Source organism: Vulpes vulpes, chromosome 11 (assembly GCF_048418805.1).
Source record: "Vulpes vulpes isolate BD-2025 chromosome 11, VulVul3, whole genome shotgun sequence".
Lineage (NCBI taxonomy): Eukaryota > Metazoa > Chordata > Mammalia > Carnivora > Canidae > Vulpes > Vulpes vulpes.
Genome location: NC_132790.1, coordinates 88,432,187 through 88,448,106, shown reverse-complemented (window position 1 = coordinate 88,448,106; position 15,920 = coordinate 88,432,187). Strand labels below are relative to the sequence as shown.

General features: G+C 36.4%; 1 protein-coding gene across 24 annotated transcripts in view; it reads left to right on the top strand.

Moving 5' to 3' along the window:
- The window catches only part of TFDP2 (transcription factor Dp-2), a 163,453-nt gene that overhangs the window by 84,643 nt on the left and 62,890 nt on the right, over positions 1-15,920 (top strand). For 2 of the 24 annotated variants that reach the window (XM_072727047.1, XM_026018504.2), the window contains exon 1: positions 12,291-12,358. The exons of 16 other annotated variants lie outside the window; for them this stretch is intronic. Coding sequence is in view for 3 of the 8 variants with exons in the window: in XM_072727036.1 (XP_072583137.1) it covers positions 11,904-11,934 (31 nt within the window). In the remaining 5 variants the exon portion in view is untranslated. Of the gene's footprint in view, positions 1-11,715; positions 11,935-12,243; positions 12,359-15,920 lie in introns of those variants that run through there. 6 more of the 24 variants (XM_072727036.1, XM_072727033.1, XM_072727037.1 and 3 more) reach the window with 6 other exon arrangements.

Here is a 15,920-nt window from a genome sequence, read left to right as displayed (position 1 = left end):
CCTTTGGCTCAGGTTGTCATCCCCAGATCCTGGATTCAAGTCTCACATCGGGCTCCACACGGGGAGCCTTCTTCTCCCTCTACCTGTGTTTCTTCCTCTCTCTGTGTGTCTCTCATGAATGAATTAAATACGTAAATATAGGGCAGCCCGGGGGGCTCAGTGGTTTAGCGCCGCCTTCAGCCCAAGGTGTGATCCTGGAGACCTGGGATCGAGTCCCACGTCAGGCTCCCTGCATGGAGCCTGCTTCTCCCTCTGCCTGTGTCTCTGCCACTCTCTCTCTCTCACTCTCTCTCTCTCTCTCTCTCTCTCTGTGTCTCATTAGTAAATAAATAAAATCTTTAAAATAAATATATAAATATGTAAAATAAAATAAAACATTTCCATTAGAAACACACATTCCTTTTTTTTTTTTCTTTGAGACTTTATTTATGAGAGACACAGGCAGAGAGAGAAGCAGGCTCCATACAGGGAGCCTGATGTGGGACTCAATCCTAGAACTCCAGGATCACGCCCTGGGCCAAAGGCAGGCACTTAACCACTGAGCCACCCAGGCATCCCATGCACATTCCTATTTAAAACAAGAACAAGCTAAGAAGGTCCACTAGTGCCACTATTATTTACTTGATTTTCTGTTGCTTTGTTTTTTAAAGCCAGGTTTATTGAGGTTCTTATATGCAGTAAAGTTGACTCTTTCTTGTTTTTTGGTGTTTTTTGTAGTATATTTTGAGCTCTGCAACCTTGCTAACCTCATTAGTTTATTAAAATGTATTACTTTTGCTAGCTTTTTTATAGATTCTTTTGGATTATCTGTGCCAGCCAGCATTCTTTAGATAGACATTATTTGCTTATAATAAAATATTCTTTTTTATCTATTGTTGTATCAAGTTTGCTAACATTTTGTTAAGGATCTTTTTTATGGTGGTAAAATATACATAACATAAAATTTACTATCTTAACCATTTTCAAGTGTGTACTTTGGTGGCTTTGAATACATTCACACTGTTGTGCAACCATCACCACTGTCCATCTCCAATTTTTTTCATCATCCCAAACGAAAACACTGTACTCATTAAATAATAATACTGTATTCCCCCTTCTCTAGGTACTGGTAACCATTGATCTCATTTTTTGTCTTTATGAATTTGATTATCCTAGGTGCCTTCCTTATGTAAGTGAAGACATACATTATTGGTTCTTTTGTCTGGCCTATTGCACTTAGCATAATATTTTCGAGATTTATCTATATTGTAGCATGTATCAGAATTTCATTCTTTTTTAAGGCTTGTTAATTAATAGGTTCTTTGCGACTATTCAAGCAGGATAATTGGTTTGGAATTATCTTGTGATTTCTTTGGTTTTGAATCAGGTTAGTGCTGGCCTTATCAAATGAGTTGGAGAATGTTTTCTACTCTCGTATTTTCTGAAAGAGTTTGTATAGTGTTAAATTAGTTACTCCATAAATATTTGGTAGAAATTGCCAGTGAAGACATTTGGGCCTGGAGTTTTCTGGAGGCTATAAACTGAGAATTTAACTTCTGTAATAGGTATAGGGCTACTCGGCCTGTTTTTTCTTGCGTGAGCTCTGGTAGTTTGTGGCTTTCATGAATTTGGAGATGTGTTGTTTAATATTTGGGAATTTTCCTGAAATCTTTCTGTAACTGATTTTTAGTTTAATTCTATTATGATCAGAGCCTGTCCTTTGGAGGTTATTTAAATTGTTTTGCAGTTTAAAGTTTGTTTCAAGAGCTATTGTGTGGCCTATCTCAGTTAATGTTCCAAGTGAACTGAAAAGACTAGATTTTGATGATGTTGAGTGGAGTTATCTGTAAATATTAATGATGTCAAGTTGATTACTAGTGTTGTTCACAGTTTCTTGTGTTTCAGTGAGTTGTCCTATGTGTGTACTTGTTCTGTTGAATACTGAGAGAGGAATGTTGGTCTCCAATATAACGGTGCCTTTTCTGTTTCTCCTTTGAATTGTCACTTTTTCTTACATATATTTTGAAATTCTTTCATTGGGTACATGCACAGTTAAGATTGTTACATCTTATTTTGTTTTTTTAATGATGTTTTCTTTTTGTGATGTTTTTTGTGCATGTTTCTTTTGATGTTTCATTATGTAATACCCGAGTTTATCTCTGGTAACAGTCCTTGGTCTGGGAATCTCTGAATTTTAATTAGGATCTCTAGATAATTTACAGTTAATGTAATTATTGAGATGTTGGATTTGAATCTGCCATATTGCTATGGGTTTTTTACTTCCTATATGGTCCATCTGTTCTCTATTCCTTTTCTTTATTTTTCTGGATTTATTTTGGATAAATTAGATATTTTTCTTATTATTCCCTTTTGTGTTCATTTTATCTTTGCTATTTGTTATATCTCCTTTTAAGTCTTTTATATTTAGTGTTTGTTCTGAGATTTACAGAGCTATCTACTCTGTAAGTAGATACACAGTCTACTTTCAAGGAATGTTATTGTATACATATATACTTCCTTTTCTGCTTTCATATCTTTTATGCACTGTTAGCATACATTTTGTTTTTACATAATGATAAACCCTATAATACATTGTGAGTATTTTGGTTAGGTTCTTTTTTTTTTTTTTAAGATTTTATTTGTTTATTCATAAGAGACACAGAGAGAGAGGCAGAGACACAGGCAGAAGGAGAAGCAGGCTCCATGCAGGGAGACTGACGTGGGACTCCATCCCGGGTCTCCAGGATCAGGCCCTGGGTCAAAGGTGGCACTAAACCGCTGAGCCACCCGGGCTGCCCTGGTTAGATTCTTAGTTATCTTTTAAAATGATTAAAGAGGGCAGCCTGGAGACCCAGGATTGAATCCCACGTCAGTCTCCCTGCATGGAGCCTACTTTTCCCTCTGCCTGTGTCTCTGCCTTTCTCTCTGTCTCTCATGAATAAATAAATAAAATCTTAATAAAATAAAATAAAATGATTAAAGATAGGAAGAAATTTTCCTCCAGTCTATTAATGAGAATGTTGAAATAGTTATTTTAAAGCCTATGTCTGATATTTCCAAAATCTGGGTCATATATTAGTCTGTTTCTATTGATTGCTTTAGCTCTTGCAGTAGGTTTTTTTTTTTAACCCTCTTTTGTATGTGTGTTATAATTTTAATGCCAGATATTCTATATAAAAGAACAGTAGTGGGACACCTGGGTGGCTCAGTAGTTGAGCATCTGCCTTTGACTTGGGGCGTTATCCCTTGGTCCTGGGGTCGGGTCCCACATCAGGTTCCCTGTGGAGACTCTGCTTCTCCCTCTGCCTCTGTCTCTGCCTCTCTAGTGTCTCTCATGAATAAATAAATAAATAAAATAAAATAAAAGACCAGCAGAGATTGAAGTAAATACTATTTATACCTGGAAATGGGCACATTTCTTTAGTTAGGCCATTTGTCTGTGGGATTGAGTCAGTCAGGAGTTGAGCTGGGTTTGAGTTCTAATATTGCTTTGATTGTGTTCATTGTAGCTCAGGGGAAGAAAGAGGCTGAACCTTTAAGAAACATCTTGGTCTTTAGAAAAGGGAAATGATTCTTTTTTTTTTTTTAAAGATTTTATTTATTTATTCATAGACACAGAGAGAGAGAGGCAGAGACACAGGCAGAGGGAGAAGCAGGCTCCATGCAGGGAGCCGGATGTGGGACTCGATCCAGGGTCTCCAGGATCACACCCCAGGCTGCAGACAGCTCCAAACCGCTGCGCCACCGGGGCTGCCCAGGGAAATGATTCTTATATTGCATGATAGTGTTATAGCCAGACCTATTTGAGTCATGTTTGAATCCTATGAGAATAGGATATGTATAAGTTTATATGAAAACAAAAAAAAAAAGATTATCTTTTGAAAAAAAAATTTAAATTTATTTATTTGAGAGCAAGAGTGAGAGAGAGCGTGCATGCAAGCACACACAAACAGGGGAAGGGCAGAGGGAGAAGCAGACTCCCTGTCAAGCAGGGAGCCAGTTGTGGGACTTAATCTGGTGATTACAGGATGATGACGTGAACCAAAGGCAGATGCTCAACAAACTGAGCCACTCAAGCACTCCAAAACACAGTGATCTTTAAAAATGTAATTTAATGAGAATCATCTTGTTAATAATCACTAGCAGTGCTGCCTATGTCTGTCTCTTACAGGGTAATAGAGTAAGGGAGCAAAATATTCTTACTTATTTCAGAAAAGGTGAAACTTGAAGCTTTGGCATCTCATGGACTGCCAGTGTTTCTGCAGAGGAAGGGGGAGGTGATCTGTTTCGAGTAGAGGCAACATTACTCAGCAGTACTTACTGAGAATGAACTTTTAATGAGGCCATGTAAAAGACTAAAGTAGTGTTCCTTAGCTTAGATACACACTGGAATCATCTGATACCTTTAGAACAATACTAATGCCTCCGTCCCAACTTCAGTGATTTAGATGGAGTTGGTTTGAAGTGTGACTTGGCTATAAGTTTCCCGTTTGACTCAAATGTGCAGCCAAAGCTGAGGATCACTCCTCTAAAGGCTTACAGAAATCCTGTGAAGTGTTAGAGACCTTGTAAGGCCTGGAGGATTTGTAGTAGCAGATGGAAGAAATATCAAAGGATATTTAAATTATTATCATTGCTGTGATATACAGAAAAAGCGATTGTTTTATTATGTACTAAGAAACATAAAGGATAACTCAATAAATGAAAGTAATTCTATATTCTTAAAAGAGAAAAAGAAGTATTTTAAATTTGACAGTTCTTTCCAAATCAAATAAAAACTACATAAAGCCATTTCAATCAAATCTTGTTAGAGTTTTTTGTTTTTTTTTTTTAAGATTTTATTTATTTATTTATTCACAAGAGACACACAGAGAGGGGCAGAGACACAGGCAGAGGGAGAAGCAGGCTCCATGCAGGGAGCCCAGCGCAGGATCACACCCTCGGCTGAAGGCGGCGCTTAACTGCTGAGCCACCTCAGCTGCCCTTGTTAGTTTTTTAAAACCAATAGTGTCACCTACCACCCCGATCTTGGATTCCTTTTTTTTTTTTTTTTTTTTTTCCTGATCTTGATTTCTAATACCATTCTCCACTAAAAGGATCCAAGGCTCCTTAGAAAAATAGCTAATATAGGTTTAGGGCAGGAAATATACAAGATGAAGCTGGAGTACTGTAGAAAACCAGAAAGCAAGGAAGTAGTAAAAAAAAGGGAGGGGGGTAGATCATGCCAAAGCAACACAGGAGATAATCTGAAAAAGATCCCAGTGGCCAAACTAGAGCAGTTTGAGCAGCAAAATAAATAATGCAAGATAAGATTTTAACTTTAAGTATAAAATAAAAATACATCATTGCATACTCATATAAATAGTGATTGAATAAATAAGTGAGGGAGAAGAGACGGGTCTCTCCATACAGAGTTCCAAATAATTTATTTACACACTAATTTAGAAACTTCTTCAAGAAGGTAGAGCTTAAACCCTCCACCCATTCTGTGAGTCTGGGGTGCATTTAGTGGGGTGCTTCCAAATTATAGTTTATGGAAACACAGGGTAGAGGAGGGAGGGTAACTTTACAGTAGAGAAACCTAAAAAAATAGCCCTGGCCAGTTGATCCTTTATCAGTCATAAATCGTGTTGATAGCTGGTACTCTTAATATGATGTGATGAGATCTTCCTCCCAATAATTTGTAACTCTAGTCTGAGAAAAAAATCAGGCAAACCCATATTGAATGGCATTCTACAAAATACCGGACCAATACTTCTCAAAATTGTCAAGGTCATCAAAAACAAGGCAGATCTGAGAAATTTCACAGACCAGAGGAGGCTTAGTAAACATAAATAATAAATAAATTAAATATTGGCATTACACAGAAATGCAAATGGATAATAAAAATATAAATACATATTCAACTTAACCAGTGATCAAATGCAAATTTAAATAACAAAAACCAATGTTTGCCACTCAGTTTAGCAAAGATTTTGTTTTGTTGTTATTGTTGTTAATACCCACTTTGGAGTTGGTAGAGGCAGATCTGGAACTTAGAGTGATAAACCTCTTTGGAGGATGATTTGTTCAGTGTATTTCAAAAATCTTTAAAATATGCAAACTCTGACTCCACATTTTCATTTCTGTGGGTTTATCCTAATTAAAGGAAGACTTGTGTGAAGATTTTAGCAAAGAATGTTCAGCACAGCATTGTTGATGAGAATGAAAAATTGGCGGGGGGTGGGGGGGAGGGTGTGCCTGGATGGCTTATTTGGTTGGACTGCCTTCTGCTCAGGTCATGATCCCAGGGTCCTGGGATCAAGCCCTGCGTTGAGCTCCCTGCTCAGCCAGGAGCCAGCTTCTCCCTCTCCCTTTGCCTCGCCCCCTGCTTGTGCACATGCACGTGCATTCTCTCTCTCTGTCAAATAAATGAATAAATAAATAAAATGAAAAATTGAAAGCAGTGTGACAAATACTGAGTATTGTATATTCTATAGATGTTATAAACTAAACAACTTATTGAGTTCAGAGTTAAAACCAGCATGTACAGCATGATCCCTACCGCTGCTTTCCTTGGAAAAAGAAAAATATATGGCATAGAAAAAGACTTGATATGTGTATGTAAAACATTCATTATAATTATTTCTGGGTATTTGAATAATGGATGATTTTTATTTTCTCCTGTTTACTTTTATTTATCCTTCTTATTCTTTAAATCTACTTCTCTTAGGAGTATGAATCAGGGGAGAAAAAAAAAAGCATGAATCCGTGTTAAGTCCTCTGGGAAGACAATTGGTAATATACATCAAACTTAAAGCAGTTGATATATTTTCACCTAGTAAAACCCTTCTGGGAGTTTGTCATCAGAAAAGAATAAGAGAGGGGCACCTGGGTGGCTCAGTTGGTTAAGTGTCCAACTCTTGATTTGGGCTCAAGCCGTGATCTCAGGGTGGTAGGATTGAACCCCACATTGGGCTCTGCACTCAGTCTGCTTGTCCCTCTCCTTTTGCTCCTTCCCCTGTTGTCTGTCTCTCTCTCCCTCAAATAAGTAAATAAAATCTTCAAAAAAAGAATAAGATTTGAATGTGGAAGTGTTTATTACATATTTTTTTACATAATTATAATGGCAAAATAAGGAGATTGTGTAAGTATCCATTTGTAGGGAAATAAAATATGGCACATGTTTACAGTGGAATATTGTGCATTCATGATTGTGTTTAGAGAATGTTTGTTGAGGTCTGATAATCCTGGAATTCCCTTTTAGATTTTTGCTCAGAATGGCATCCGTGATCCTGATTCATTCCCCCATGTTCTTTTGTTGTAGCCTCAGATAAGAAAATAAGAAATGGATTCTTTCTACTATTTTGTGTAAATAACAAAAATTAGTAAATTACTTTTTTCCCTAAAGTCATTCCCTTATATATATTCTGTTTGGCTTCCTCAGTTTCAATTTATTTGCCTTACTTTTAAGGCTATGAGTGTTGTGAACCTTTTCACTATTCTGTGCTGTCTGAAGTGCTCTTCTCCCTGCTTTTACCTTGCTGACACCTCCTCATCTTCCAGGTTGCAGCTTAAATATCACTCCCTGCAGAGAGATCTTCCCAGTGCACCTTGTCTAAGGAGCACACATGGAATACTCCTTCCGAGCTCTCTGATGCCACTAGTTTCTTTCCTAGCAATGGACACAATTGGTATTTTTGTATTTGTTTGCTTGTTTATAGTGTTTCCTCTATTAGACTGTAACTTCCTGAGGCTAGGGATTATATTTTTTCCTTCTCCCATGTATTTTTAGGTCCCCCACTTAAGGCTGGCATGTTGTAAACAGTAAATATGTGTAGATTTAATGAACTAATAACTTAATTTTGCAGCTTTGGCAACATCTCATTTAGAATTTATCATGTAATTTAATCGTTATAATTTAGATTGTAACAAAATTATTCTTTTTTAACAAAATTATTCTTTTTTAACAAAATTATTCTTACAGCACATTGATCTTAGCTATGTGGACTTGATATTTTAATGTATCTTATAGACTATGTGGACTTGATAATTTAATGTTTTTTTATGTAAGAATATACAGGTAGGATATTAGGTTAGACCCAAGAAGTAAGGGAAGTTCTTATAATAGAGGTGGAAGTACTAGTGGATCCTGTGGAGTGGATGGACTAAAGGGGTAAAGAAGAGGAGAAAAGACATTTTGGACAAGATTGTTACATGTGCTTTTTTAAAAAGTAGACAATTTTGTCAGCAAAGTTTTAAGTTCATAGTAAAATTAAATGGAAGGTACGCTCTCATTCCTACATGAGTTTTGTTTTGTTTTGTTAATTTCTTTATTATGGTAAGATATACATAACATAAAACTTATTCTCGCCATTTTTAAATATACCATTCAATGGTACAGAATATATTCATAGAGCTGTGCAACTATCATAACATCCATCTCTATAATTTTTCATCTTGTAAAACCAGAACTCTGTATCCATGAAGTAGCAAAATTATTACTACAAAACTCTTAGAAGAAAAGATCAGGGGGCACCTGGGTGGCTCAGTGGTTGAGCATCTGCCTTTGGCTCAGGTCGTGATCCTGGGGTGCTGGGATTGAGTCCTGCATCGGGCTCCCCGCAGGGAGCCTACTTCTCCGTATGCCTATGCCTCTGCCTGTCTCTGTGTGTCTCTCATGAAAAAATAAATACATCTTAAGAAAAAGAAGAAAGAAAAAAATATCTGTATTTAAAGACGGGAAGAGGAAGAGGAGCAAGTGAAGGTGAAGTTACTTTTTCTTTTGAAAGATTTTATTTATTAGAGAGAGAGAGCATGAGCAGGGAAGTTAAGGTTGTGGGGGCAGGGGTTGGGGGGCTGGGGTGGGAGGAGAAGCAGGCTCCCTACTGAGCAAGGAGCCAGATGATGTGATGATGCGATGCGGAGCTCCATTGCTGGACCCTGTAACCATGACCTGAGTGGAAGGTAGATACTTAACTGTGACTGAGCCACCCAGGCGCCCCAGGGAAGTTACTTTTTATTGCAAGATATTTTTAAGAAACCATCACTTAGCAAAGGAACCCTTTGTTTTAGGTGTAGTTCTCATCAGGATGATTAGACATTTTATTTCAGAATGTGATTAAGTATAGGAAACTAACATAGGTAATCTCCATTCCCTCACAACTTGGACCTGGCAGAGACATGGGTCCTAAAGTAAGCAGGAATGGGCGAATAAAAACTATGGTTGTGCTATCATAGTATCATTTCTGCCTACAGAATCAGAAAGGTACCTGCAAAATGTGGTCAAGTTACCAAAGCATAGGAAACTAGTCTGAATAAGTTAGCATATACCTGGAGGAGTGAATACCTAGCCCTCTTGGGTGTTCTCTGTGCAACCAGTGGTTCTAAATAATACGATGCTTGAGTGGATTTTCTTTGTTTTGTTTTGTTTTCTTTTATTTATTTTTTGAGTGTATTTTCTAAGAAGATTAAGGAGAAGTTGTTTGAGAAGACCTACACAAGATGTATTTTGTTACGCCAGTAGGAAGACTCATCATTCCCCCAAAGTGTGTGATACAGTAATAAAGGAACACAGAAGCTAGTGATTATGCTACTTGCCCAGAAAGGCCTGGAAGTAGATTGAAGGGCAGAGTAAGTGTGGAATTTGGGACTGGGGAAGGGGCACTGGCATGGAAGGCAAGCATAGAGGAGGAAAATGGAAGAATAGGGAGAGGCTTGAGGTCAGATCTGTCGGGTAGACAGTAGAGAACAGGTCAATTAGCTTCCTAGCTCATTGCATGATACATTATAGGCTCTCAGTATTTGTTGAAGAAAGAATGAATGATGGTTAGGGAAAAGAAAAATCGCTCCTGCAGGAACCATTCGTGATGAAATCCTGCGTGGGCCCCACTTTATCTTACCCATTACTTGATCTCAGTCATCGCATGTCTTCCTGACCTTGGGTTGCTATTAGATTTATTGTGAGAACATCCACTAGGGGTACCTGGATGGCTCAGTCGATTAAGTGTCTGCCTGCAGCTCAGATCATGATCCCAGGATCCTAGGATGGAGCCCTGGGTCAGGTACCCTGCTCAATAAGGAGTCTGCTCTTCCCTCCCATGCTTCTCACACACACACACACACACACACACACACACACACTCTCTCTCTCTCTCTCTCTCTCTCTTTCTTTCACACTGTCTCAAATAAATAAAACAACAACAACAACAAAATACCCACACATACTAAATGTGTGAATGTTCCAGGTAGTGTATATTTGAATTTATAATCATGTCCAGCTCTGGCGGTGGGACAGGAGGAGGAGGGAGTGATACTCTGCTATTTAGAAGTATGATAAGTATATATGAGTACTGAGAAGTTTAATTTCCTTTTGTTTTAAGACTATACTAGAATGGGTGTGACCATATCTATCTAGCCCCTGAATATTCTGGCCTTCGGTGACATGTATAAGCACTTTTGGCTGACTTGACAGGTTAAAGGTGTGCACTTATTTTCTGTGTGTGATTTATGGTGAGGTGATCAAGAATGGGGAGTTTAAAGTTATTCCCACATATGTAAAACTAATGGGATGCCATGTAATTTCCAAAGTTCTTTTTTTATTCAAACTCCTCTGAAATCTGATAGTCCACAGAAACTCAGTGTATCAAATTTTAACTGATTCCTTTACTCAAATATAGTGACCTCACATCTGATAGTGAAAACAGATTTTAGGATCTGAAGAGACACAGGGCCAAAGCAGTTGTTTTCTCAATTTTAAGCTATTATATAATTGCAACACAAGTTAATTAACACCCTTAAGCATGTAAGTGTAATAGGTGGTACGGAATCTGTTCGCAAAGAAAAGTTTCACTAAGAAAAGGCTCTCTTTGATCTGTTTCATTCACATATATCTATTTGAAGGTCTAATAGGCCCTGCTTTAGACACTGAGGATACAATACTGAAGAAAGCACAAAATCTTTGCCCTCCTGAAGCTGTTGTCAAGACATACTCTCAGAGGGGAATATTTCAGATTAGGTGGTAACTAATCAAAAAAGGAAAGAGATATCTTCATCTATCTAGGAGAGCTCACTAAAGACAAGGATTTTTGTTTTGGCTTTTGTCTCTTGTGTTCACTGCTATATCTTCAGAGCCCCAAATAGCGCTTGGCTCATAATAGGCATTCAGTAAATATATACCATTGATCAAAGTGTTTATTATTTTGAATTTGTATATAATCATACCCATGTACTTTAGTAAATGATTTTTATGTCTAGCTAGTTGAAAATTTTTATCTGTTACCTTATTTTTACATTTGTTATCTACTTTTAGTTTCTCCTTATACCCACATATCAGGATTCAGGAAAAGCTTATTAATATTAATAATTAGTCATATGGTGATCTGATATTACAAAGGATAGATTTAGAAAGGAACTTTTAGAGGTCATCTTTTTTTTAGCTTCCTGCCTAGGAAAAACTAAGTAAGATGATTAGGTATGGGTTTTTAATTAATCGTTTAAAAAAACTAGGACAACATACTGGGGTTCTCTTGAGAAAATGGAGAAAGGTACTTAACCCTAGATATAAAGATACTAACCTGAAAAATTTAGAACTTCTAACTGTGTGGGAAAGGGAAAAAAAATCAAGCACAACTAAGCTGCTCTTTGTTGATATCAGAAATGGGCCTGTCATTCATTTTGGCATTGAAACATAGCCTCCTATCTCAGGGGGCAGGACTAGGACTTTTTTTTTTTTTTTTTTTTCCTCCCAGAGGAGCTGGACAGTTATTACAGGTTGAAAAGCCCCGGCCAGTTTTTCAAGAGTTTCTCCTCCTTTATTTTTCTTTTTTTTTTTTTTTTCCTCCCACACCCCCCCTCCCCCCAACTTCTGGTGCTTTTGCTCTGCTTTCAAGATGCATTAAGATCTCCTGCTTTGTGACTGCTTTGGAACCAGCAAATAGCCTGACATGTACAATTCGAATTATGCAGATTTCATGAGTAAGTTTAATCTTGTTTTTTTAGCCAGTTAAAATTCAAGTGATATTTAGAAAAATGTGAACTTGGAGTTAGCCATTTTATCATTCTACTGCTTTTATTTTAAGCATATTTTTTAAAACAACCTTTAATAAGAAAGTAAGATTCTACACATTAAAAAGCCCCTGTGTCTCTTAAGACTTAAAACTTCCAGTTTCTTTCAGATGATCTTGTTGTATTAGACAGTAGTCTTTATAGGTCCTTTGAAAGCCAGTTACCTCAACGGTTTTCTTGAGCATCTTTTTAGTTTTATTGAGAAGTATTTTAAATTGAGCTTTTCTGAGCTCGATTGCTTATGTCTGACACAGTCTCAAGTTTCCACTGAATGGTAACAAAGACTGTAGAGTGTTGTTGGTGCTGCAGTGAGAGGCATGCTTCTTTAGACCAGGTAAGAGAGATCATTTTGTTTCTTACTGCTGGGTGAGTTTTTACCGCGTTTATTTTATATTCCTCCAACAGCAGCAATATTAAGTTGATAAATAGCCAAGAGCACGCTGAATTCAAGACGTCCTTGCTTGTTGCAGACAGGAAAACTACAGGGTATGGGGGTTGGGTTGGGCGGGGGGGAGGGGTAGAGTAAGCTTAGTTTATCACTCAGTTACTTATATAAATCAACTAAAATGTGAAAATGATCCTGGAGCTCAGTTTTCCTCGTTCAAGAACTAAGAAAGCAGTTGAGGAAATGGATTAATTTTGAAGGGACTTCATAGTTATTACTTGTGAATGCAATTCAAATGATAGTTTTTACTTTCATTTTTTTCCCCCAGTAGTTAATAAAATAAGCTTTTGCCCTTAACTATACATTTTTTTTAATTGATGGAAACTTTTAAATTGTCAGCCGCAAAATATGCTTCCTCAGGATCTTTGAAATAAACCTGACACTTAAAAAAAAAATTCAGCTTCTATAGCTGTTTCATTCCTTTTTTTCCCTAGTACATTTTTCTTAAAAGTATTTGTGCTTTGAAAATGTCAGCTGTATTCTAATGAAGCTCAGGCATTGTTTGCTCATAAAGGGGCCGGTGCATTCCACTGCTTTATGGTTTATTATGAGGCACAGTGTGAGAGTGTGGGTGGCACCATTTGGTGTCTGCCTCTTGGGGTAGTGACTGCCATTATGTTAGTGTTGGATTGGCAAAGAAAATATAGCATGTAAGATCCTATATGAATCTGAAACCTATGAAGAAAATCTTAGCCCTAAATAATACCGAGTGAGCCCGGAATGTGTGACAACTTGATTGAGTTGATCAAGTATACTCTCTAAAGTCTGCATTTCAGTTACAATTAACACTCTACCAGTCACATCTCTTGTTTTTTGATGTATATAACATTTACTCATTCTTTGAATTTCAATAAGGAAGTGAATGTTTCTACATAGATTATGACATTTTAAGTAGATACAGTAAAATTTTAAATAATACACTTACTTTTAAAAAAGAGTTTTAAGGAACTTAATGTGGGTGGGGAGGGGGAGTGGAAGAGGAGGTCAGGCAGAGAGAGCCTTTCTTTCAGTTAGGAAAGCCCTGATGAAGAAAAAAGCAACAGATGTTTCTTCTGTTACAATTGAGGTTGTTTTATTCAAAATTCACAGTAGCTGGAATGGGGAGGGGAGGTCGTAAATCTGACTTAATCAGGGAATAAATAAAACTTAGTCATTTAAAATTTATCCTTTTATACTTAGAATTTGAGAATTAGTAGAGTAACATACCTTTTGGAGAGGCTTTTTTTTTTTTTTTTTTTTACTAAAAAAGTGTAATTAATGGAGACGTGAGAAAGTTAATTTTAGTGCATGTAAGTTATGGAAAAAATGACCTTTAAATCATACAGAATATTTGGGGAAAAATTTTAGCCATTATAAAATACATAAGGAATACTTAGGTTGCAAAAGTTTGTAATTGCACAATAGATACTAAGGCTCAAAATGCAATTGCATTATGAAACATTATTTGCATATAATGTGAGAAATCCTTTTATCTTCAGTGAGAAGCATAAGACTTATTCCAAAAGATCTCTGAATAAGAAATGTGAGAGAAATATTTTTAATTTAACTGAAATTAACCTTTCAACAGATAGTAAGCTTGGGTTGGTTGCTAATGGACAGAGAAGAATGTTTATTTGCTGTAAAGTAGCAAAGGAAGAATTTGGAAGCAATATGCATGTAATGAAAGCAGTTAAAGTTTAAAAAATAGTTTTTGAATTTGTGGAATTCATAATGAGTAAAAAACCTTTCCTTTTACAAGTAACCAAGGAACTCTGTGCTGTTGTATAGTATACATTTATACATATTACAACATTATGTATTTCTTTAGAGTTAGCTCGCGGAAAACCAGTGCTGAGCACCAGATCTTTCACATATTGGTCACTTAGTAAAAATTTGCCATACCCTAAACTATAAAATTAGTAAGAATAGATGACAGCCAAAAAATTCTGTGAATGATAGTTCAAAATTTGTTTAAGGAGCAAATATTAAAATGGTTTTCTAAATGTTAATTGGCCTAAAGAGAAGACAGGAAAAGATACCAGTACTCAAGGAAATCATTAAAGATTTCTCTTGCTTTTAACTGGGATCTGTGAGCTTCCCTGAAGATTTCCTTTGTTTCAGATGATGACAGAATTTAGATATTTTGAAGTTTTTAAGTTCATTGTTTTAATTAAGATTACACTAAGATTCTAAAGTTATCTTCATATGTTTTGCTTTTTTAAGGAACAGCAATAGGTAGCAGTTGAGCGTTTTTTTCTCTCTAAGATAAGTAAAATAACTTACATGGAGTTTAAAATGGGATTACAGGGAAACGGCTCAGTTGGTTAAGGGTCCAACTCTTGATTGTGATTCGTGTCATGATCTCAGGGTTGTGAGATGGAGCCCCGTCATCAGGTGTGGAGCTGCTTAAGATTCTCTCTTTCCTTCCCCCTCTCTCCCCTTCAACAAAAAATAAAATAAAATGGATTTGCAAACTATATAGGTCTGATTAAAGTAAATTTTTTTTACCATTTTGATCAAAGTATATATAAATTTGATGAAATAGCCAGCCCTAAAAAAAATTGATGGCCCCACATGTGATATATAATTATGACAACATCCCAGACTGGAGTTATCAAAAATGTGTGTCACTTCAGATTATAAACGTAGGCATGATATTAGGTTATTTAACAGCATCGGCAACAACAATAACAGAAATCTTTGAAACTGTTAACCCTTCAAATTAAAAGCAATAAACTGAAAGAAGACTTTTGAAGTGAAGTACCTATGATTCTCGCCTTGTATATATGAACTCTTTAGACAAAACTGAGGTCTTGGAGAATCTGAGCCTTACCTATTCTTTGTTTTCCAAGTTAGAAAATATTCATAGAGAATGACTAATGTAAACATTCTCTCTGCCTTATGTATATATGTGTGCAATTAGAAACAACAATCTAGAAATCTCATTTCTGAGGAGGAGGTCGGAGGAGGAGGGAAGATTTACCTGATGCCTATATTTTTCTGAAAAGAAGATCTTTTACATTGTTGTTTAGGAGCAGATAAAATAGTATAAATATTGTGCTTTTAGTATAGTATGAGTTAACTCTTGCGAAAGATCCAGGAACCTATCATGTAATAACAGCCTTACTTCTTCCTACCAAGTTTTAAGCAACCAATTTGTAAATGAACTTTTGAATCTTGACTCTAAAGCTAGAGACCATCAGTGGGGGGCTTGTTTTTCGGCACTTTGCTCACTTATGGTACAAAGTTTGTCCTCTCTTGGCAATTTCTCTGACAGAAAAATGAAGAGACTGCTAACTGAGCATTTACGGTGTGCCAAGTAGACCCAGGGAACTTATCTGTTAAAGTTTGCAAAATCTTTTTTTTTAATCTTTCAGTGGATAAAATTTTAATTAAAAGATTTTTGTTGATAGTGATGTCTAACTGTAAGATTTCTTGCTCTTCAAATATAATTTATATGTAACTTCAATAA